At 41.6% G+C, this 22,760-nt stretch overlaps 1 protein-coding gene across 2 annotated transcripts in view; it reads left to right on the forward strand.

Moving 5' to 3' along the window:
* LOC116819768 (DENN domain-containing protein 3-like) overlaps nucleotides 1-22,760 on the forward strand; it is a 56,418-nt gene that overhangs the window by 4,423 nt on the left and 29,235 nt on the right. Inside the window, exons 2-7 of one of the 2 annotated variants that reach the window (XM_032771754.2) lie at nucleotides 8,346-8,457; nucleotides 9,680-9,799; nucleotides 11,553-11,771; nucleotides 13,784-13,905; nucleotides 15,244-15,399; nucleotides 19,214-19,310. In XM_032771754.2, the coding sequence (XP_032627645.1) occupies nucleotides 9,689-9,799; nucleotides 11,553-11,771; nucleotides 13,784-13,905; nucleotides 15,244-15,399; nucleotides 19,214-19,310 (705 nt within the window). In that variant the 5' untranslated portion in view covers nucleotides 8,346-8,457; nucleotides 9,680-9,688. The remainder of the gene's footprint in view (nucleotides 1-8,345; nucleotides 8,458-9,679; nucleotides 9,800-11,552; nucleotides 11,772-13,783; nucleotides 13,906-15,243; nucleotides 15,400-19,213; nucleotides 19,311-22,760) is intronic. The other variant, XM_032771755.2, reaches the window with a different exon arrangement.

Below are 22,760 nucleotides of genomic sequence, written 5' to 3' on the forward strand. Positions count from 1 at the left end.
ATTTAACCAGACTAATTGTGACACATGATTTATTGGGCGTGCTAAGGTACTGTTTGTGCCTCAGAACACTGACCAGCCTTCTTGCTGTGCTGGTAATGTCTGTTGCATAGCCTAGGAGGCATATACTAGGGAAAGACTGAAGGAGCTCAGTCTGTTCAGTTTAACAGAGAGATGGTTAAGGAGTGACTTGATCAGTCTATAAGTAGCTGTATCCTTCTCTTCCCTGGAAGCTGGCAAGTGCTCATGTTTTGCTTGTACATCTGATATTCTTAAGGATGATGAAGATCCTGGGGAGGTCCTAGTGGCGGTGTTGGGTAGGTGGGAATCTTCAGTCCACCTATCTGCAGCAGCTTTATACTTCTAGAAAGAGTGACAGTTGGCTGTGCCTCCATCTGAATATGCACTGTGTAACTCTGGTAGGGTACCTTGGTAGCTTCCAGGAACAACTCTGGCCTAAACGATGCAATAGGCAAGTTGGATCCACGAGCAGCTTTACTTCAAAGTAATATAGCAAAATACAATGACAGTGCAACAGAATAAAATGGGTACCTACTGTATCCAGCTGTGACAAGAGAATAGGTGGCAGCTAGTGGTTGTGACTTAATCGCTACTCACTGCAACAGACTTACGTTAAAAAACAATCAAACCCGTTAAACCCTCCACAAGAACATTCACCATCAGCACCTCCAGAGTGCGTGCTCCCTTGTAGTTTTAAAATCCCAGACCCTTTACAATTGTGAGTATGACAAACAGGAGTTCAAAGGTGGCTGGCACTAGGTATCTCTGAATTACCCTATTATCTGAATTATCTCAGATAATAGGAAGTGAGACACTTTTATATAGAGCAGGTTAAAACTGATACAGTGGTGGCTGTTTTATAACTGGGATTATTATCAGCTATCAACTCTAAACAGGCAATTGCATTTCTGTACAAGCTCCCTGGTTGTCATCTTGAGTAGCCTGCGACAAGATGCTGACTCTAGCATGAGGACTTTCATACCACGCCACCCAGGGGACTGACAAGGTCTCCCAAAATATCGAGGATAGTCTCTGGGATATTCACGCTTGCCTGTGGGCACAGCTCAGGCCACGTCTACACTACGGGATAATATCAAATTAGCTAAAATCGGTTTTATAAAACTGATATTATAAATTTGATTTCATGCGGCCACACTAGGCACAGTAATTCGGTGTTGTGCGTCCATGGTCCGAGGCTAACGTCGATTTCTGAAGCTGCATATGTGTGGTAGCTCTTTCCGTAGCTATCCGTAGTTTCCGCTGGTCGTTCCCCCGCCCCTTGGAATTCTGGTGTTGATTCATTATTGTCGTGGGTGGTTCTGGGTAAATGTCATTCAGTCATTCTCTTCCTCCGGGAAAACAGTCATGACAATCCTTGTCATGCCATTTTTTCCCTGATTTGCCCTAGGCAGACGCCACTTAGCACCGGCAACCATGGAGCCCGTTCAGCTCTTTTTTTTATTTCCAGCACCGTTATCTGTACGTGGCATGCCGCGGAGAGAAGAGGCGATACTCCAGCGCTAACGCAGCACTTCACTTGCCTTTTGCAATGATAGCAGAGATGGTTACGGTCGTTCATGTTACCGTCTTACTGCCGGAGAAAAACTGGCAAGTGAGATGACGGGGTTATCTCTTCCCCCTCTGTTTACTGTCTGCTGCTATCATGAGTGCCCCTTGCTGAAATCGGCCAGGGCGCAATGCAAAAGGCAAAAATTGGGATTGACTCACTTGGGGACGTTGAGGTCAATCCCTCCCTTATGTTCTAAAAATAGTCAGTCCTGCCTAGAATAAGGGGCAGTGTATTAGAGGACAGTGTATCAGGCACGCTGCTCCGGTGTCAGTATCAAGGGGGTGCCCCTGCATACAAACCCACCCGTTTGCTTCCCTCTCCCCCAACCTTCCTGCGCTTACCGGGCCATGTTTCCCCCCCCCCCTTTGTGTCATGAAGTTATAAAGAATGCAGGGAATAGAAACAGGACTGTTAGTTGAGATGAATTGAGGGGGAGCAGTCCTCCCGGGGCTATGACAGTCCAGGCAGTACGATCTTTTCTTTACACAGGAAAGGAGCGGGGCTGATGAGCTCAGCCCCCAGTTGCTATTGATGAAGAACAGTAAGCCATTCTGTACCCATCTCTAGGAGCTCATTCCCATTTTTAGTACTCTGAGGGTTCGCTTATCTTTTGGCTGTCGGCCTTACTAGTGGCCTGGGAGTGCGGCAGGCAGGAGCACTCTACGGGGGGTCTTGGTAGTTGGTGACGACGAGATTGATGAGTCATATTGTGACGGCGTGCTCCACATCCGGGGAGGCTGAGTGAGGATGCGGTACTCCTGTGTCTGCTTCATCTGCTCAGCAGTTGTGGATCGCATTTCTGTTTTCTTTCAGGCAGCATTCAGGTGGCACATGAGGGTTGAGATGAAAGAATGTCCATGAAATGATTCTTATCCTTTCTTTCTACGTGTGTGGTGAACTGGGGAGCTATTCTTTTTGTATACTTTCACTGCCAGACACTGTGTTTTGAAACCTCAACACACTATTGGGAGCTCAGCCAAGAATGTCAAATATTTCAGAGACTGCTGTGTGCTGGACGACTGTGGGATAGCGGAGGTCCCTCAGTGACTCCCTCCATCCATGAGCATCCATTTGAGTCTTTGGCTTCCGTTACGCTTGTCACGCAGCGCTGTGTATCCTGGGAGATTTTTTTCAAACGGCTTTGCATTTCGTGTTCTGAACCGGAGCTCTGATACAACAGATTTGTCTCCCCAATACAAGCGACAGATCGTATCTCCCAAGTATGGTCCATGCTGGAGCTCTTTTTGGATTTCGAGACTGCATCGCCTCCCGTGCTGATCAGAGCTCCACGCTGGGCAAACAGGAAATGTAATTCAAAATTGGGGGGCTTTTCTATTTACCTGCCCGCTTGCATCCGAGTTCAAGATGTGTCAGTAGTCGGGTCGTGTTGCAACTGTGATATCCGCTCCCGCAGGCCAATAACGTCGATTTCCGTCCACACTAACCGTAATCCGATATGTTATATCGAATTTAGCGCTACTCCTCTCGGTCGGGGTGGAGTACAGAAATTGATTTAAAGAGCCCTTTATATCGATATAAAGGGCATTGTAGTGTGGACGGGTACAGCGTTAAATCGATTTAATGCTCTTTAAATCGATTTAAACGCGTAGTGTAGACCAGGCCACAGGTTCTGCCAGTACAGCCAGCGATTCTGGATGCAACTTTCAGTAGCTGGCTACGAGAGAGAGTAAATGAGCTAGAGCTCACTGCTAGCAAGCCTGCAGGTACAGTGTGTCCTTAATACTGCTCATGTGGTTTCAGCTGGGACGTCTGGGCAACTGAGTCTTGCAAATCTCTGGATCTAAATACAGGCAACTGCTACTAGTTCCTATGTTGCTGGATGCCTAAATCTGGTAAGGTAGCACAGCTGGCTCCCCTCCCTTCTCATGAAATTCTGGACATGCTTTTTCAGGCCATGATCTTTTTTTTTTTTCTCAGCTTCCTCTCTCTCTTCCAGCTACCCAGTTTCCCAGCCTATCAGTACTGTAGGATCCTGTAGGATCTCCTGACTTTCCACTTCTGTCCAGATACAGGATTGCAGAGACAAGTTCAAAGTGTCCCAGAAGATGCCAAATGCTGCATCGTAGGATTTGTAGTCCTTACAGTGCCTAGCCGCTACAATTTAATTGGAAGTAGTTGTAGTTTTTTGGAACCCAGGCACAGTACAAAGAAGCCTAATCAAAACACCTTTGGTAAGGTCCAGAAGCCCCCATAATGGAAGGAGCCTACATACCTATATGGGGAACAGAAGTTTGATCAGAGGACTCTCTCCAATGTAATATACCTTTCTATGAAAAGATCCAGTGACTGTAACTTGAAACTAGACAAACTCAGATTAAAAATGAGGTGCAAATTTTTAACCATGAGGGTAATTAACCATGGGAACAATTTACCAAGGATTGTGATGGATTTTCCATCACTGAAATTTTTTAAATCCAGATTGGATGTTTTTCTAAAAGATGTGCTCTAGTAAGTTAAAATGGGAATATATTTAGGGAAGTCCTATGACCCGTATTAGACACATGGTCGCTGTGGTCCCTTCTGGCTTTATAACCTCTGAACCATTATTTTTTTCAGAATTAATTTTTCTCCACTAGAACACTGAACACTTTTTGCAGGACCATAGCTCTGCTTGGAGGATTGTGGAAAGCTTTTCAATCTTTATAACTGAGCCCCTTTTGTATGACTTAATTGGGGTACAATTTTTTACTTTGGCTCAAAATACCAGAAAGCTGAAAATCAGTTCTCCCTGCCCAAATTTTCAGATGTGTGGAAGACAGAGGACACTCCTCCTGGTTGAAATTCTACACCATTAGGGAGTTCTGCTATACTTCACACTGACAGTCTAGGAGAGCTGCAGGTATTCTGTTCTGAGGACAGCTTTATTGCTATGTGGCTCTCTGAAACTGTTGCCTTGGTTTATTTTAATTTTTCTGTTATCTGTGCTGGAGAAGCAAGAGGTTTACGTTAAGGTTTTCAAAAGTGACCAGTGATTTGGAGAGTATTAATTTTTGATACTCTCTTGCAATTCCTTAAAGGGTCCCAATTTTCAGAGTATGGATCTTAAAGGGGCCCAGTTTTCAGTGTGTGGGTGCTCAGTGCTTTCTGAAAATCGGGCCCCTGTGATGTGTCTCAAGTTGACCACCCAAAAATTGAGCCCCTCCCCCAAATCACTAGTGACTTTGGTCTTAGTGGCTAAATCAGGTTCTTGTGTTCGTTAGTTACACTTAGACACCCAAAGCATTCCTGTTGAATTTTCTGGTGGGAAAGGCAGCAGACAACTCGAGTTTCTCTTAGGATAGGGTAGGTAGATCGAATAATTAAAAAAGGAAGAGGTCTGCGGCAAGTGAGGTATTGGGAACTGTACTTTAAGTTTTTTAGTTTTGTGGACAGGAAGTCTGGGGAGGGGTGCTGCAGAAGCCCATATTCTATTATGCAGAGATAGTTGGAACTGGTCACAATTGAATAAAGTATCTCTTTCGGGTACATTGGGCCAGAGTGATTCCTCAAAACTCCAGCAAGGGAGAGAGCACTGCATTATTTAGCCAGTATAGTGGTCTGCCCTGCTGTACAAGAGACCTGGATTTGATATCTTTTTCCAGGATCTTGTTCCCTGAGCTTCAGGGTCTGGGAGTTCTGCAGAAGCAGTGCATGTAGTGTGTTGTAGGAGACAACACCTTTTGTTGCTGAAAACCATCCTCCCCTTGGTTAACTAAGGAGCAGTGGTGACTAGTTCTAAAGAATCAAGCTTAGGCTAGTCTACACTGGCAATGTTAAAGTGCTGCTGTGGCTGTGCTTTAACGTGGCTTGTGTAGTCGTGTCAGAGCACTGGGAGAGAGCTCTCCCAGAGCTTTAAAAAAACCACCTCCATGAGGGGCATAGCTAGCCCCCAGCGCTGGTGCACTGTCTACACAGGCGCTTTACAGTGCTGAAACTTGCTGCGCTCAGGGGTGTGTTTTTTTTTTTTTTTTCCACACTTCTGAGTGAGAAGGTTGCAGCGCTGTCAAGTGCCAGTGTAGACAAGCCCTTAGGCTTGCTTGGCTGAAGGGATGGGGCCAGAAAGTGGGGTTGGAGGTTGAGATGAGGAGAAGAGATGGCAAAATCATGGGGGGGAAAAGATTGGATCACCGTGGCTTTGATAGAGAAGAGTTGTCATCATCTGAAAGGAGGGACCAAACTAGGAGTGAATTTTGAAACTACTGGCCAAATAATCTATACAGATTTCTGTTCAGGAGAGGACATTGGTCTAACTTTTCAAAAGTGACTAGTAATTTTGGGTAACTTACTTTTAAGTGGCAGACTTGAGATATCTTGAAGTATGAGTTTCAGAAAACATGGAACCCCACCTTCTGGAAGTCAGGCCTCTCTGTGGTGTTTCAAATTGGACAACCAAAAATGTACCCAAAATTACTAGTCACTTTTGAAAAATTAGATGGTTGTATATGACTGCTGAATGGCTGGCTCAGTGCTAAGAAAGATAAAGTCTGATTATATCTTGTGTTTTAGGGTACGTCTGCACTGCACGATTATTTCGAATTAGCTTAAACCGATATTACAAAACAGATCTAATAAAATCGGTTTAGTGCGTCCACAGTGGGATCACAAAATCGATTGTTTGCGTCCATGGTCCAAAGCTACCATCGATTTCAGGAGCGGTGCACTGTGGGTAGCTGTTCCTCAGCTATCCCATCGTTCCCACTTCGTGTTGAGAGCACAGTGCTTGCTGATGGGGCAGAAAACATTGCCCCCGGGTGGTGCTGGGTACAGCTCTCACCCCTCCCTTTGTGAAGACAGCAAGACAACCCTTTGGCGCCTTTTTCCCGGAGTGCATTGAGCAAACGCCATCAAGCACAGCAATCATGGACCCTGAGATCACAAACGGTATCCGACCGTTGTCAACACCTCGTGTACTCTCTGCAGCAGCATTCCAGTACACAGAGGGTGACATTTTACAGTACTCAAGGAATATATTATTTACTCTCTTTCACGTGCTGGGGGGGGGAAGAGACTGACGAGCTGTTCCGTGAACCATGCAAGACACCGTGTATTAAGCTACAGACATTGGGTGCCTCAGCCAAGAATGCAAATAGTTTTCAGAGACTGCTGTGGAGACTGGTAGCTGTAGTCCTCATTACCCCCTCCCTCCATGAGCATTCCGTTTGAGTCTCTGGCTCCCGTTACGGTTTGTCACCACCGCTGTGTACCTGGAGTTTAATTTCAAATGCTTGGCATTTCCTGTTCTTTAAACGGAGCTCTGATAAAACAGATTTGTCTCACCATACAGCGATCAGATCTAGTATCTCCCGTAAGTTCAAATGCAGGAGCTACTTATGCATTTGAACTGCATCGCCACCCGTGCTGATCAGAGCTGGACACGTGAAAGCAGGAAATGTCATTCTAAAGGTCTCAGGGCTTTTCCTGTTTTACCGGGCACTCCGCATCCGAGTTTCACGGATTGCGGACCAGAGCGGTCAGTGTGCACTGTAGTGGATAGCTTCTAGCCAGAGGCCAATAATGTCGATTTCCGTCGACACGACCCTAATCCGAGTTATCACTTTCGAATTTAGCGCTACTCCTCTCGTCTGGGAGGAGTTCTGAAATCGATTTAAGGAGCCGTTTAACTCGATATTAATGACGACGTCGTGTGAACGGGTACAGCGTTAAATCGGTATATCGGCCATTAAACCGATTTAAAGTCGCAGTGTAGACCTGGCCTGAGACTGTCATTACATCACCTTGTAGTTTGTCAGAAAGGACTTCCAGCACTAAAAGTAGAACCTCTCTATGATGTAACTCCTCCAGTTATTGGCTGGAATAAACTCTTACATATTTGTCTTTTGTCTCCTCGTGGCTGATCAGGATCCACATTTTCTGATTGTGGGGAACAGTTGGTGGTCTCCAGTTTATTGTGCTCTGTGGAGCTCTGTTTCTTTGCTAGGCAGTGGGCAAACACAGGGAAAGAAATGGTTACTTCCACATGGAGCTTAAATCCTAAGTTAGACACAATCACAACTTCTATTGCACTGAAAATATGATAATATTGTGGTATGAATTGGAGCGGACAACTGTCTAAACTTATTTTCACAGGCGAGCATAATAGCATATTTATGTACAAAAAATGAACCAAAGCATTTTTTTAAAAAAACAAAATCTGATAATGTAATTAAAATTGAAAATTTATATGCACAAAAGTCAGGAAATTCAAAGTTCTAACTTACAGTTATTAATTTCTTTTACAATCCATGCACATTGAATAACACATTTTAATGGTCATTTATTGCATGACTCTACATTTGCGCAATGATACTTTAGTAAATTGGAGTTTGACGTACATTTAATTTCTCAATTGTAATGCTGCAGCAGTAACTCTTTTTGGATTGTGTATTTTTAATTTATAACTGAATAGTGCGTGTGAACCTGCAAGAAACGGGCTAATTTCCAATAATCTCTAGCCTTCTGTGGTTTTGAAATGACTAAGAAGTTAAACTCCCAAAATAGAAACATTTGATAGACTTGCACACATGAAGAATAAATAAAGCTGTGTGTGAAAGATATGAAAGAGCAGCTTCATATACAGCAGCAATGTTAAAATCAATTGGAGCCTCTAAATTATCTAATAACTTGATGTTGAATAGTTGTAGTAATACTTTTATCCATACCAACAATTTTTTGGGTTTTAAGGTATCAAGGAAGAGTTTATTTTTTAGCGTCTTTGCATGTTACATTTAAAAAAATATTTCACATACTTCCATTTCAGCTTGCTGGTACATCTGAGACCTCTCAAGGATTTAGACGTTGATGATCGTATAAAAGAATTTGCAGCAAAATTATCTTTAATACCCAGTCCTCCACCAGGAACACTCCACTTGGTAATTAGTGAAGCTCAATTTCATAATTATTTTAACATTACTTGCTATAAAATACTAAGTATGTTGTTGTTTGTGTAAAATGGGGCATGTTCTGTAACACCAGTTTTAATGCCAGTGTGATGCCACTGAAGTCAGTACCTGTGCTTTGGGGGCATAGACTGCTCTTACCCTGTTTTCTAATGGACACATGGTACACCAAAGAGGTGGGGAGAAGGTGGGGCCATAGCTCTGCCCTTTCTGCACAGCAGATAGGGTAGTGAGGAGAGGAAGGGTTGTTGAATGGTTAGAGTGCTAGTTTAGTAGTTGGGAGATGTGGTTTCAATTCCCTGCTCTGCCACAGATGTTTTGTCAGACCTTGGGCAAGTCACTTAGCTTCAATTCCCCATTTGCAAAATGAGGACAATACTTCCTATGTTACAAGGGTGTTGGGATAATAAATACATTAAAGATTGTGAGGCTCTCAGATACTACATTAATGGGGACCATATATAGGTGCACTGTAAAAAGGAGTATATTCTTGCTATGTGCACCTGGGAGCTTCAAGAAGCTGCTTTTGGAATGGTGCAGCTTTCCACAGCTCCGTCTGTGGGTTGTGTCTAATTGGCATGATTCAGCTCCTTCATTATTAACCTTATTTATATCAAATCAATCATTATAAGCTGGCCTCCATTTTAAGTTGTAATCAGCAAGCAGTGAAATTACAAATTATGTTTTGGTAAAGTTTCTCAGTTAGAACTGAAGAAAAAATATTAGATAATAAAACAGGTGAATCCAGACATATATTGCTCTGGTAAAGGCAGTGGTAGCCTAGAAAGACAGAATGCAGTTAGACTAAACTTGCAATAGACCTAATTGACAAGAGTCCCTTAAAGATGATGTTTTTATTATGATTACATCAAAATACCTTTTTTACAAAATTATAAAATGTATTTCATTTCCTCTATTTTAGTATCTGTTTCAGTATCTAAAATCTCTTATTAGACTGAAAAGAAACACACAATGCTTTATAAATCTTTATGGAAATGGTTATTATTGAGTTCAATACTTCCAGTACTGCAATTATCTTTTGTATATAAAGCTAAATTTTAGGTTTTGTGCTTATATATATCAAATAATTTTCTGTCAGATAACGGTAATATTTTATTGTTTAGAATTGGGATTTAAAATTTTTATGGGACCATTTCTTCATTAAAAATTAATTGAAAATCATGTGTTACTACAGATATTTAATATGAAACCACTTCAGATAGTCTTTCCATCACGGGAGGACCCAGACAGTCCAATTATTGACTTGGATCTTCATCTTCCATTACTATGTTTCAAACCAGAACAGGTGCTACAGGTAATAAAAAAAAAACAAAAAACTTCAAAGATTCTGTAAAGTGTCACATTTTTTTTGCTTGTTACCTTGATTTATTTATTTGTTTTGTTCCCCGAAAAAAATCTGCAAGATGGAGTTCAGGTTGAGAGTACATATCAGTAATTTAAGGTTAAATACATTAGAGAGATGTAATTATCCCCAAATCATACACTTGTAAACACAGGAAATTCAGAGCTAAGGTTAAAGTTAAAAGAAATTCTAACACATTAAAAATATGTGGAAATGCCCATTTAGGGCACTCAAACAATTTAACTCCGTGTGGTAACACCATGCAATAAATGTTTCTGATTAAAGCATTTGTGTGTTTTGAGGTCCAGATTAGATTAGATTAAACTGATTTTTAAAGACACATTAGCTTGATTATTCTTTTTTCTTCATGATCTAACACCAGGTGCTAAATTTCTTAAAGGACCAATTGTTAAAACTCCTGAACTAAACAGATTTACTTGAAAACTCCCATAAAATTCATTCCATACTAAAACAGTAAGTGCTGTAATTTTGGGGGAGTATACACTGTTTTTATCATACATAGCAGAGAATTCAATCTGTTTTAAATGTAAAACTCCACCAACCATAACAATAGAGCCACAACAGCTGCCACCATTATGTGTCTAATGTAATTAATGAAGAAAGGCAAGACAATGTCCTGTGAGCAACCCCTCTTATGTTTTTAATACATCACCATTGTCCCCCTCAGCTGCTTCCTCTTTTGAACTGAAGGGCTGACTGGATCCTTGTTTCATCTGTGCCTTTGGTGTGTTCCTAGTGCGCATCTAATCCATCTCAGTTCAGAAAATAGGCAGTGTTGGCTTATTTTTTTAGCCGTGCCCACTATCTCACATATTTGTCTGCTTGCATTTGGTGCACAGCCAGCCTTTCCATTTGAAAATCTTGTGCATGATCACCTCCTTCTAGTGCAGGGGTCGGCAACCTTTCAGAAGTGGTGTGCCGAGTTTTCATTTATTCACTCTATTTTAAGGTTTCGCATGCCAGTAATACATTTTAACGTTTTTAGAAGGTCTCTTTCTATAAGTCTATAATATATAACTAAACTATTGTTGTATGTAAAGTAAATAAGGTTTTTTAAAATGTTTAAGAAGCTTCATTTAAAATTAAATTAAAATCCAGAGCCCCCCAGCCCGGTGGCCAGGACTGGGCAGTGTGAGTGCCACTGAAAATCAGCTTGCGTGCCGCCTTCAGCACATGTGCCATAGGCTACCTACCCCAGTTCTAGTGCATCTGGATACATGTGCGTTTGGGTAATAGTGCCCATACAAGCTTAACAATTTATGGCCCTTTTCTCTAAAATGTATGTGGTCCATTCGTGCGTTTCATCAGTGCCTGGTTTGGCTTTTTATCCCTTAATTTTGGTGCTATAAAGGCCTCTTACATTGTAGTCTTGTGGCTAGAGCCAGTGGACTGATAGCCAGGACTCCTGTGGAGAAATCTTGGTTCCACCGAAGTAATGGCAAAACTCTCATTGACTTCAGTGGGGCCAGTATTTCACCCCGGTTCTTATTCCTAGCACTCCACCTGTGTAAGGATCCTTTAACTTGTATTTGCTTCAGTTTCTCAATGGGTAAAATGTGTATTACTGTAACACTGATCTCCCTGAAGGTGAACGTCCATTTGTAAATGGTAAAGTGCTTGGAGATGCTTTTAACAGAATTTGCTCTATGTAACTAATATTAGTTATTTTCATTATTGTTTCCAGATTATAACTTGCATCTTAACAGAGCAGAGGATTGTTTTCTTTTCTTCTGACTGGGCCCTGCTAACACTCATAGCTGAATGCTTCATGTTGTACCTTCATCCTATTCAATGGCAACACACTTTTGTACCTATTCTATCTCATCAGATGCTGGATTTTGTAATGGCCCCAACGTCTTTTCTTATGGGATGTCACATTGATCATTTTGAAGAAGTTAGCCAGGTTTGTCATAGAACATTCCCACTCTGGCTGCCTCTTTTCCCTAGGGCTGTTTAATAAGCCACCTCCCTTTCCTCAGTTCAGTCCCTCTTTAAAACAAATTTTTGCCAGATTTCTTACAAAAAGATTTTTTAACTTCAACAGAACCATCATTTAGTTATAAGAATAAAAATTACTTGATAACTCTTGTCTTTCCTCTCCTTCCCCACTATGGTCTATGATCCTTGTTTATGTAATGTCAGATTTGGGTCCCAATCCTGTAAATGTATGTATGCTCAGATGTAATTTATGTGCAGGGGTAATCCCATTGAAGCCAGTGGGAATTTTACTCTTGATAATGAGTTACTGCAATCACATACATACATGCATCAGGCCCTCACACTGTACATTTTTCAGGGAGGGCCCATATCTTTGCTTGTTCCTTTGCGGCACCAAGCACAGCTTTGAAAATGCTTAATATTTTTGTGCAATACATGGGACTCAAATTCCTAATTTTGTCATGATGGATTTCCAGATTAGCATTTTTAACACATCAACTTTAGCAATGTAAAGGTGAGTTTTTTAGAATGGAGTTTCAGAATTGGATTCACAGTTTCTTCTTTTTTGAATTTTAATATTATTTTAACAAGTGTTTTGTGGGTTGATATATAAAGAGCATTTTCAGTGAAAAATAAAACTGCAACTGCTCAAAGTGACACACTCAGATGGTTTGGGCCCAAAATTTAGAGATCTACATTTCTTTGAGGGTTTGTGAGGGTATGGCTACACTACGAGGTTTTTAGCGACATAGCTGTGCTGCTACAGCCGTGCCGCTAAAAGGCACGCAGTGTAGCTGCTGTTTGTCAGCCCGGAGAGAGCTCTCCTGCTGACAGAAAACTTCCCTCTCACCCACTCTCCATCCCCCACAAGCGGCAGTGGCTTTGTTGGCAGGAGAACTCAGCTCCCCGCTCCTCTAAGTTCCCTGTGCAGCAGTCACCCAGCAGGCTGTCAATTGCCAGGCAGTTCAGCTGTCCTCCCCCGACTCCCATGTGCAGCTCCTACCCTCTGCCTTGGAGTTGCTCCTGGGAGCCTCCTCTTGCTGTGCAAGGGGGAGAGGAAGAGGAGTGCTAATGTCAAGGTGCCCCCCTCCTCCCCACACTCCTTTTCCCCATCAGGCCATCTCCACAGAGCAGGGGGGACATGACAGGTCTCAGGAGGAGGGAGCTTGCTGGCAGCAAGTTGAGACAGCAGCTGCTAATCTATTTAAAAAGGCAGTATACCTAAGGTGGGTCAGCATACTTAAAGGGGCAATGCACGTCTGTCTCTCTCTCTCACTCACTCTGTGTGTCTCTCCCTCTGCCATGCTGTCTCCCCTCCCTTCATTGGTGCTGCCTTGTAGAGTGTGAGGCTACATTAATAACAATGTGTTAACCCTTGAGGGCTCAGCCTGTTACTAGTTCATCATTTAGCAGTAAGGCATTCCCTGGGAAATATCCTACCCTCTGACACCTCCACCTCAACCAAGCTTCACATTCATCATTGCTGTGTACGGTATTAAATCATTTAAAACTTGTACTATGTGTGTGTGTATATAGGTATGTATGTGCATGTGTGTGTATACCAGGGGCGGCTCTAGTCCCCAGCATGCCAAGCGCGTGCTTGGGGTGGCAAGCTGCAGGGGCGCTCTGCCGGTCGCCGGGAGGGCGGCAGGCAGGCAGCCTTTGGCGGTGTGCCTGAGGAGGGTCCGCTGGAGCTGTGGGACCGGCGACCGGCAGAGCGCCCCCCACAGCATGCCACCGTGCTTGGGGCGGCGAAATGTCTAGAGCCGCCCCTGGTGTATGCATAGATAGATATAGTCTTTTGTCTGGCGAAAAACATTTCCCTGGAACCTAGCTCTCCCATTTACATAAATTCTTATGGGAAAATTGGATTCGCTTAACATTGTTTAGCTTTAAGTAGCATTTTTCAGGAACGTAACTACAATGTTAAGCGAGGAGTTACTGTATTTAATCATTAACATGTTTGTTTTTAAAAAGGAAGCTGAAGATTTAATTCTAATCAACATTGATAATGGAGACATTACACATTCAAAATCATCTGTAGATGAGGTGATAATTCCAGATGTCCCTTCACAAGCAGCAGACCTATTTATAAAAAGGTAAAAAGAAATCTGAGTGATTCGTGCCGTAAGTAGGATAAATCCTGGAAAACTCTTATGACAGATTTTGTTTACTTCACATAAATAAAAATATCAGACTGGGCAAGGGTAAATTGAACTTTTTGTACAGGTAGCTTTATACAGTTACAGTGCATATGTCATAAACACAACCACAGTATCCCTTCTTTATTATCTGATCAATGTAATGCTTCTTTCCTTATGGGTACTAATGTTGGTATTCCATAATCGTGATCAGTCTATACTGGAAGAAGGATAGACTCTGGGTATGGTTTAATTAGGCCACAGATTTATCATTTAGATGTCTGGGATTACTCAGCACATAAGGAGTTACCCGCACTGTACACTTAAGTCTTTCAATATCTACCTGAGGGCTTTCGTCAGACCCTTCCCTCTCCCCTCCCCTCCCCCCACCACACGCCTTTTCCATTTTGATCCCTAGCCAACCTGCTGCTGGGACCTTAACATCCTTTCCCCTCTACTCCCCAAATGAGGATTAAGGTGGACTATAAAGGAGGGGGGAGGGGTTGTCTCCCTGCTGAGCTAGTCATAGGCGTTCTGAACCCCTTCTGTTCTGCTCCTTTAACAAACACCTCTTGCTGGTGCAGGGAGGGCTTGCCCTTTTTCAAGTCCCTGCCCTTCAGGTTCCTGGGGGATGAGTTGGTGTTGCCTTGCTGACCTGTTCTGCTTCTGCAGCAGTGTCTGTGCCTCTCTACGCCCCCTAGCCCTTAAAGTGGTATACTCCTTCCCATGGCAAGCCAGATGATGGCCACCTCACTTAAGGTGTAATGCAGTCATTGCCAGGGTCACCCAGAGGATTTAGGGGGCCTGGGGTCTTCGGCGGCGGGGCGGGGGAGGCCTGCTTCGGCGGTAATTTGGTGGCGGGGGGATCCTTCCGCTCCGGGACCCACTGCCAAAGTGCCCCGAAGACCCGCTGCGGGCCCCCACTGCTGAACTGCCGCCAAAGACCTGGCAGTTTGGTGGTGGGTTCCTCTTCGGCGGTAATTCGGTGGCGGCGCGTCCTTCTGCCCTGGAGCGGAAGGACCCCCCGGCGCCAAATTGCTGCCGAAGACCTGGAGTGGAAGAAGCTCCGGGGCCCCGGCCCTGCGAGAGTTTTCCGGGGCCCCTGGAGTGAGTGAAGGACCCTGCTCCAGGGACCCCGAAAAACTCTTGTTGGGGCAGGGGGCCTGGGGCAAATTGCCCCACTTGCCTCCCCCTCTGGGCAGCCCTGGTCATTGCTGACTTATTAGAAGGCAAATATTGCCCATACCACACAAGAATGTTTTTTAAGGAATAACTCATTAATTTTCTCTTTTTTAGAGTTGAAAGCCTTCAATTGCATTATGATCTAGAACTCTGTCACTTCAGCTCCAGTACAGACTTTATTGAACTACAAATGCGCAGGAGGGCTTGGCAGCAAAAACTGAATACTGAAGTTCAGCAGATTACTTTGCAGTTAATTGTCAACATCTTCAGGTGGGTGGTGATAATGATTGCATGCCATAAAACCCTAGTACCAGTTAAAATCCACACCTATTCTATCTCTGGGAATATTCTGTTGCTATTATCTTTTTAGATACTGTGAAAAATCTCTAGATCTGTTGAAGGACTGATATGAATTTTGTTGCTAGCTTAGTACAGTGGCCATTGTTAAAATTTCAGCAGTTCACATATTTGGGTATAGTTTCATTATGTTATCCATAACTTTAGATGAAGCGTTCATGGTATTTTTGTAATATCATCCTGAGAAATTAAAATTCTTGTTTTAAATTCCCTGCCATTTCATGTGAAAACATCAGGAAGAGAGAGGTGTAGCCCAAAAGTCTCAGATTTGCGGATAGTCTCAGATTTGGTTCAGTATAAATAGCACTGTTAGTCACACAAGTAGTGCCAGTGTTTTCTAGACCTGCAAACTCTGCAAGGGTAATAAGAAGGAATAAAAATATGCTTAGGGAAAAGGGATTGTATAGGCATAGCCAGTGGACACAATGCAGAACTGATTGTTCTTATTGTTTCTGTGACCCTTTAGCTCTGTATGACTTTTTCATTGTGCACACGAGTTTGGATGCAGTGAGTGATCTTTGCAGTTCATTGACACTTCCTGTTGTCTGTTGTGTCATGAGTCTGCTCTCCCAACCATGTGAAATTTAAAGCATAAGAACACAAACAGGAAATGAAAAGTTATTAAAGTGCTTTGTAGTCTGTGGTTATAGATGGCATCAGCCATACTGATGGCAGTCAAAGTACCAATATGTTTAATTCATTTTCTCATAAGCCGGTGAAAGAACAGTCAACTTGGCTTTGATTTTTCTTGTTGGTTTCAGTCACTTTCATAAATCTCTCCCCCTAGAAATCTATTGTAAAGGCAAATTACATTTCTGCAAAATCTCAAATTTCCCCTTAGTTCCCTGAGATCTTACTTGAAGATAAATCTGGATATAGCTGTGGGAGAGCTCCATGGTTTGCTTGTGGATTTATCGTGATGATATTTTAGCTTAATACAAAGGAATAAAAATACTGAAAAACGAGGAGTCCGGTGGCACCTTAAAAACTAACGGATTTGTTTGGGCATAAGCTTTTGTGGGTAAAAAAACCTACTTCAGATGCAGGGAGACTCCATAAATCTGTTAGTCTTTAAGGTGCCACCAGTCTCCTCATTGTTTTTGTGGATAGAGACTAACACGGCTACCCTCGATAAAAAAAAAAATACTGAGGGTCTGATGATGATTCTGCAGGCTCCAATGAGTGAGTTTGTTAAATTCAAATGATTATATTTGTGATGGTTGCTAATGTAGCATATTGTGAGATAAATGGAACAGTACATTATATCAGGGAAGTGTCAGCATATAGCTCCATCCCAGTAATAAATGTAAACTGACATGTTAAGATTAATTGAGCTCAACCCTAGGGCATTTGTTCAATTCGAGGTAGCTGGCTTCCTGGTACTCGATTGCCACTTAGTAGGTACTGACATAATCTGGAGAAGGAAACTGCTGAGCTTCAGTTCATCTGCAAATTTGACACCATCAGCTCAGGACTAAACAAAGACTGTGAATGGCTTGCCAATTACAGAACCAGTTTCTCCTCCCTTGGTTTTCACACCTCAACTGCTAGAACAGGGCCTCATCCTCCCTGATTGAACTAACCTCGTTATCTCTAATTGCTTGCTAGCATAGACATACCTGCCCCTGGAAATTTCCACTACCTGCATCTGACGAAGTGGGTATTCACCCACGAAAGCTCACGCTCCAAAACGTCTGTTAGTCTATAAGGTGCCACAGGATTCTCTGGTGTTTTTCTAATGAGTCTGAGGAATCTGATATGCTGCCAGTGTGAGAGATGCTGAACTTTTACTATTGACTGCTATATACTTGAAATAAAGATTAGGTGAAATATACTTTGCTACCTAACAAGTTTAACTCTTAAAATGACGTTGAATACTTGGCTACAAAAATGAATAGATGCTTCGTCTCTCTAAACAGATAATATCTAGAATTAAAATCTGTTAGCATTCTCCAAATGGGGTTGCCATCTTTCTTCTTTTCTTCCTTCAAACTTCCTTTTTTTTGTTCTTTTTTCCAGCAATGTCTCTTCTGTCTTCTAATGCTCTATCTACCAGAGTCCAGGAATGAAGGAAAGTAAATCTTTGATGAAATTTCTGTTTCCAGCTCAAGCTGTCTGTTTTTTATGCTGCTCAATAAAGTGTCTTGTATTTCTGTATGCAGAGGTTTTATACTTAAACCTACATTATTTAGGGTTTTTTTAATATCCTTTTATTAACCACATTTTTCTAGAGTCATATGAATATTTACGCTGCCATAATACAGTTAAGATAATGCCATCAGTCAGTGTTTTATGACTCAAGCGGATGCAATATGGTCCCATGGACAGAACACAGAACTGGGCAGTTGAATCGTGGGTTTTAGTCGAGCTCTGCCAGTGATTAGGTGTATGACCTCAAGCAAGTCACTTCTTTCATCTGTGAAGCAGGCTGATGATATCTACCTGATCCTTAGATAGTACCTTGAGATCTAACTGAACAGACCTAGGCATTTTTAGTTCTTATGAAAAATCATAAAGAGCAGCGAACATACTGATAACTCAATACTCTGCACACACTTCTAGGCAAAATTGCCATACTCCATTTGCCAAGTTTGTCCACTTCTCCCACAATTGTGTGGCATTTACAGCCGTGCAGAGGGCCAGACTAAAGTCTAAGCACCATTTAAACCATATTTTAATCATATTTGAGTCTTTAAAACCCTACTTTAGCCTTGAGACTTATGTGGTACATAGGTCTTGTGCTGGCTCTCTGCACAGGATTGAACGTCCTCAGGTATGTTGTGTCAAATTTGGTTCACCGTACCATTACCATCTTCATTTAAATCCTTCTTTAACATTCAGTTCATCCTTAATTACTATTTCATATTGAGTATCATTATATAATAACAAAACAGATCTGTTGTTTCATCTACTGTTTTATGCATCCGTCTAGGAGAAGTAACCGCATGTTTTTTACCCACAGCCCTTGGCTCAGAGTAGCCCTCTTGCAGTCAATCTCTCCCTTCCTGTTTCTAGAGTAACTTGCTTTTTTAACCTCTTCCTGGAGCACATAAGTTGCTATTAACTTCTGGTTCCCAAGGGAAAGAGAAGAGCCTCTGTTTCCTGCCATAATATATATGCTAAAATATAGATGCGTTTTTTAATTTTGTTTTGTTTGTGTACCCAGTTCTCCCTTTTTTTCCTGTCTCCTTTTTTCTGAATTAAAATCTCTTTTGCTTAACATGGTTATCAGTAAAGCTGGCTTTATGGCTGGACTTAGGGGACATTGCACCTGGGAGTGCGCATACAACATTTCAAATTATCAAATATTTTGTGCCATTACATTGCAAGGTAAGACCCCGATCCTGCACAGGCAGATCTTTTTGTCTGTATGGTGCCCCAAAGTGGGGTTCTTGATGGCTTCATGGATCTGTCCACACAGACAGGATTGGGGCCTAAGTAATTACATTAAAAAGCAGATGGTACTGCATGGCAACTCAGATATTGAAGTTGACTCCAGTGTGTGTCAATGGATTTGATGGAAAATGTCAGTGATAGCAGGTAGCCTGCCTATTTTCTATTGATAAGATTCTACATTTGTTTTCTTTAATTCGATGATTCAAAATTGTTCAGAAAACAGAATCTGCCTTCTCATAATACAGTGTGTTTCTATTAGTACCAGTGGTTCAGTACAAAAATTCATTTATTTAAGAAATTGCCAGACTTATAACATGCTCTTTATTAACAGGGAGGTAAAGGACCATCTAAATTATGAACACAGAGTGTTTAATAGTGAAGAGTTTCTGAAAACAAGGTCACCAGGGGATCAGCCATTTTACAAAAAGGTAATTATATCCTTGGTGTATTCTAATCACCTGTTAGCTGCTGCTTCTCCACCACCACATGAAACTATTGAAATGTGGACTATATTTTATAAGCTATTAGTTTTCATAACACATTGACTAGAATTTAATTAATTAAAAATATACAGGCAAATACGATAGCATATTATTCTCTAAAATTATTTTATCTCTTCCTCAGGTGCAATGAAACACATTTTTTCAAAGTGAAATTTTCCTTTTGCAAATGGCCAGGATGAGACTGAAGTCACAGTTAAGGCTTCAAAATCAGACTCAAGTGGGCATAGGTCTTGTGCTCAAAAGGGGTGAATTTTTCCCTAAGTGAGCCATAAAAATTTATAGTCCAGGAAAATTAATCCTTGCATTCAAGGATTTTACACACCATAATTTATATTGATTGTAAAGTCAATTTTGCAGCTAAACCTCTGGAAGATGCATTTTAAAATTTTTAGGGATTAGGTTTTAAAACGAACAAACCCGAAATTTGGAAGAAATATAAATTCTCATGTTTCAGGGTGTAAGTCAACCTCGAACTACTGAAGGTTGAAAAGATGGTTTCTCGACGGGCAGATTATTCCATAACTGTCTACATCAGAGTTTGCTGCATGTTTCTCTGACCACTGCTGGAGACAGGATTCTGCATTAGGTAGACCCTTGATCTGACCTATTATGGCAATTCCTATTTTAGATGACAAAAGCAAAGGAATACAGGCTTTACATTATTTTTAATCAAGTATCAGAAGGGTAGCTGTGTTAGTCTGGATCTGTAAAAGCGGCAGAGAATCCTGTGGCACCTTATAGACTAACAGACGTTTTGGAGCATGAGCTTTCGTGGGTGAATACCCACTTCGTCAGATGCATCATGCATCTGACGAAGTGGGTATTCACCCACGAAAGCTCATGCTCCAAAACGTCTGTTAGTCTATAAGGTGCCACAGGATTCTCTGCTATTATTTTTAATCTACTCCTTTTGACAGTAATGTCACTTTAAGAAGTGTTGAATGCCTATGGGACAAAGTAGGAGAGTTTGAGGGAGTAGGAGTATCCAAAATCCTATCTGCAATTTCAGATTCACTCCTCAGAAGGAGTAAGATCGCAAGTGCACTTATAAAATTTACAAAAGCTTCATTTGTAATGATACTGCTACTTAGACAATTGGTTTTCCAAGAGCCGCATTCTGCATCTGGCAAAGAAATCCAATCACTACCCCTAATAGATTGTCCTCGACTAGATAATGAAGCTTTTTTTAATTTGTGTCTCCAAACAACAAGTAGAATGTTTTTGAATGACCTGTTTCTAGAAGATGTCCACTTTTGAAGGAAATGGATCAAAACGCTAACTCATTTTACTTAAATTTATTCTGTAGACTATACTAACATTCATGCAGATCTAATAAGACAAACTGCCAAATTTATGGTAGGATAATTTTTATTTTGCAAAGATATTTATTGTGCAAAATGTGTGGCAAACAGAACAAGGAAAAAATGTACAAATTATGAAACAATCCACTACTATTTCTATGCAGGAATATTTCCTCAAGACAGCTTAAAATGTTTATAAAGAAATTTCAAAGCCAGAAAAAAGTTGCATACAATGAATTATTTGTTAAAAGCACAATTTGTATAATAGTTTCTAACATGTCATTGTAAATGAAATATTAGTAAGTTAAGAACTAAAATTGTCATGTATATAATGCTTTACATCTTCAAGTTGCTTTGAGGATTTGTGCCATCTAAGTCCTCAAAATTTACCAAAATAAAATCAAATGACCTTATTTTCTTAAATGCTAAATAGTGTAATGATATGTTCATTTACAACAAAATCAAATTGGATCACATTTAATAAAGTGGTCAATAATACCAAGCATTATATTAAAAGGGCAATTAGTCCAGTTGCTGCCACCTGTTATCTTGTGTGACAGATCCAGACCAGTGGGGTACAGGAGTCTGGTAGAGGGCAGATATACTGGTCACTGGATGAGTAGTTTTCTGTTCCCTGAGGGACCAGAGCAGGGGCTTCACTAGAGTAATCAAGAACCTGCTAGAATCAATTAAGGCAGACAGGCTGATTAGAACACCTGCAGCCAAATCAAGCGCAGCCTAATAGGCACCGCCTGGTATAAAAAGGAGCTTCACGTCCTCCCATCAGTGAGTTGGAGAGCCAGAGGAGAGGAGTGCAGTGAGTGACTGGGGCAAGAGCACAAGAGCTGAAGTGAGAGGGGGTGTGCTGGCTGGAGGACTAAGGAGTACAAGCGTTATCTGAGACCAAGCCAGGAGTAAGTCCTGTGGTAGATATAAGAAAGTGTTTGTACGAGTGCCATGTGGGATAAGCCCTGGAGTTGTAGCTGTCTAATGGCAGCTGTACCCAAAGCGAAGAGGCACTTGACAGCTGCAATCCTACCAGCCTTCACGGGGCTGGACCTTGGAAGTAGGAGGGCCCTCCTCGGGTCCCTCCCAACCCCAATCTCCTGATCAAACAGACAGGATGATCCAGACCTGTTGGGAAGATTAAACTGTAGTGAGCAAATCTACCAGTAAGCGGCAGGGACCCCAGTGCCAAGGTAGAAGGAGAAACTTGTCCCTTAATAAACCCAAATTGGTCAAATAGCAGCCATTCTAGTGGGAAATAAAGTTACCAAATACATATAAATAAAAAATGGCGTCCCTCCGCTCCAACAATGCTGCCTTAGATGCTACTCTTGAGAAGTGCAGAGAAATACTGTATATAAGATCAAATGTAAATTTTAATTGGACATGGACACACCTTGGTATTTTAGTCCTGCCTGCCCACTGCATGTAAAAACTGCTTATATTATGCAGTTTTCTTTTTCTTATTTTTTAATATCATAATATATTTCAACTAATCACGAGAAGCCGCTGTGAGCATAAGTCCCCCTGTGCCCGTACGCCTGTGATACGTCTTCCAAAGATGAGTTTTGATGCCAATGACCAAGTAGTGGAGAATCAAGTTTTTGTTTTCGATGTTAATAGAAAGCTCTTTTTCATAACTACCAACCCAAGATATAGATACATTCTTGCAATTAACCTTGAGTAAATTTCGTAAGGAATCGGTCAGGGTAACACATGCATAGTGTGTATAAAACCTAGACTGGATAGAGGTAGCATAAGCCATCAATGAGCACTTAAACAATGTTGCTAAATTCTTGGTTGATAGGGTGTTGGGTGCATTGATGACAAGATTAAGAAGCCCTGCTGCTAGAATTATTTATACTGTTTCTAAAATTACGAAAATTAGATGGTTCAAGGATGATTTGATCCAATTTTCTGTCAGTTTGAAGTTAACAGGGAAGAAGGAGACCTTGTGGGAGAGCTTTGGAGTGTGGGAGTAATATTTGACTTTAAATATTGATTTTTTTTTTTTTTTTTTTTTTTTTTTTTTTTTTTTGCAGTCTTGTTCATTCTAAGGGGCAAAATT

Source organism: Chelonoidis abingdonii, chromosome 2, assembly GCF_003597395.2.
Source record: "Chelonoidis abingdonii isolate Lonesome George chromosome 2, CheloAbing_2.0, whole genome shotgun sequence".
Classification (NCBI taxonomy): Eukaryota; Metazoa; Chordata; order Testudines; family Testudinidae; genus Chelonoidis; species Chelonoidis abingdonii.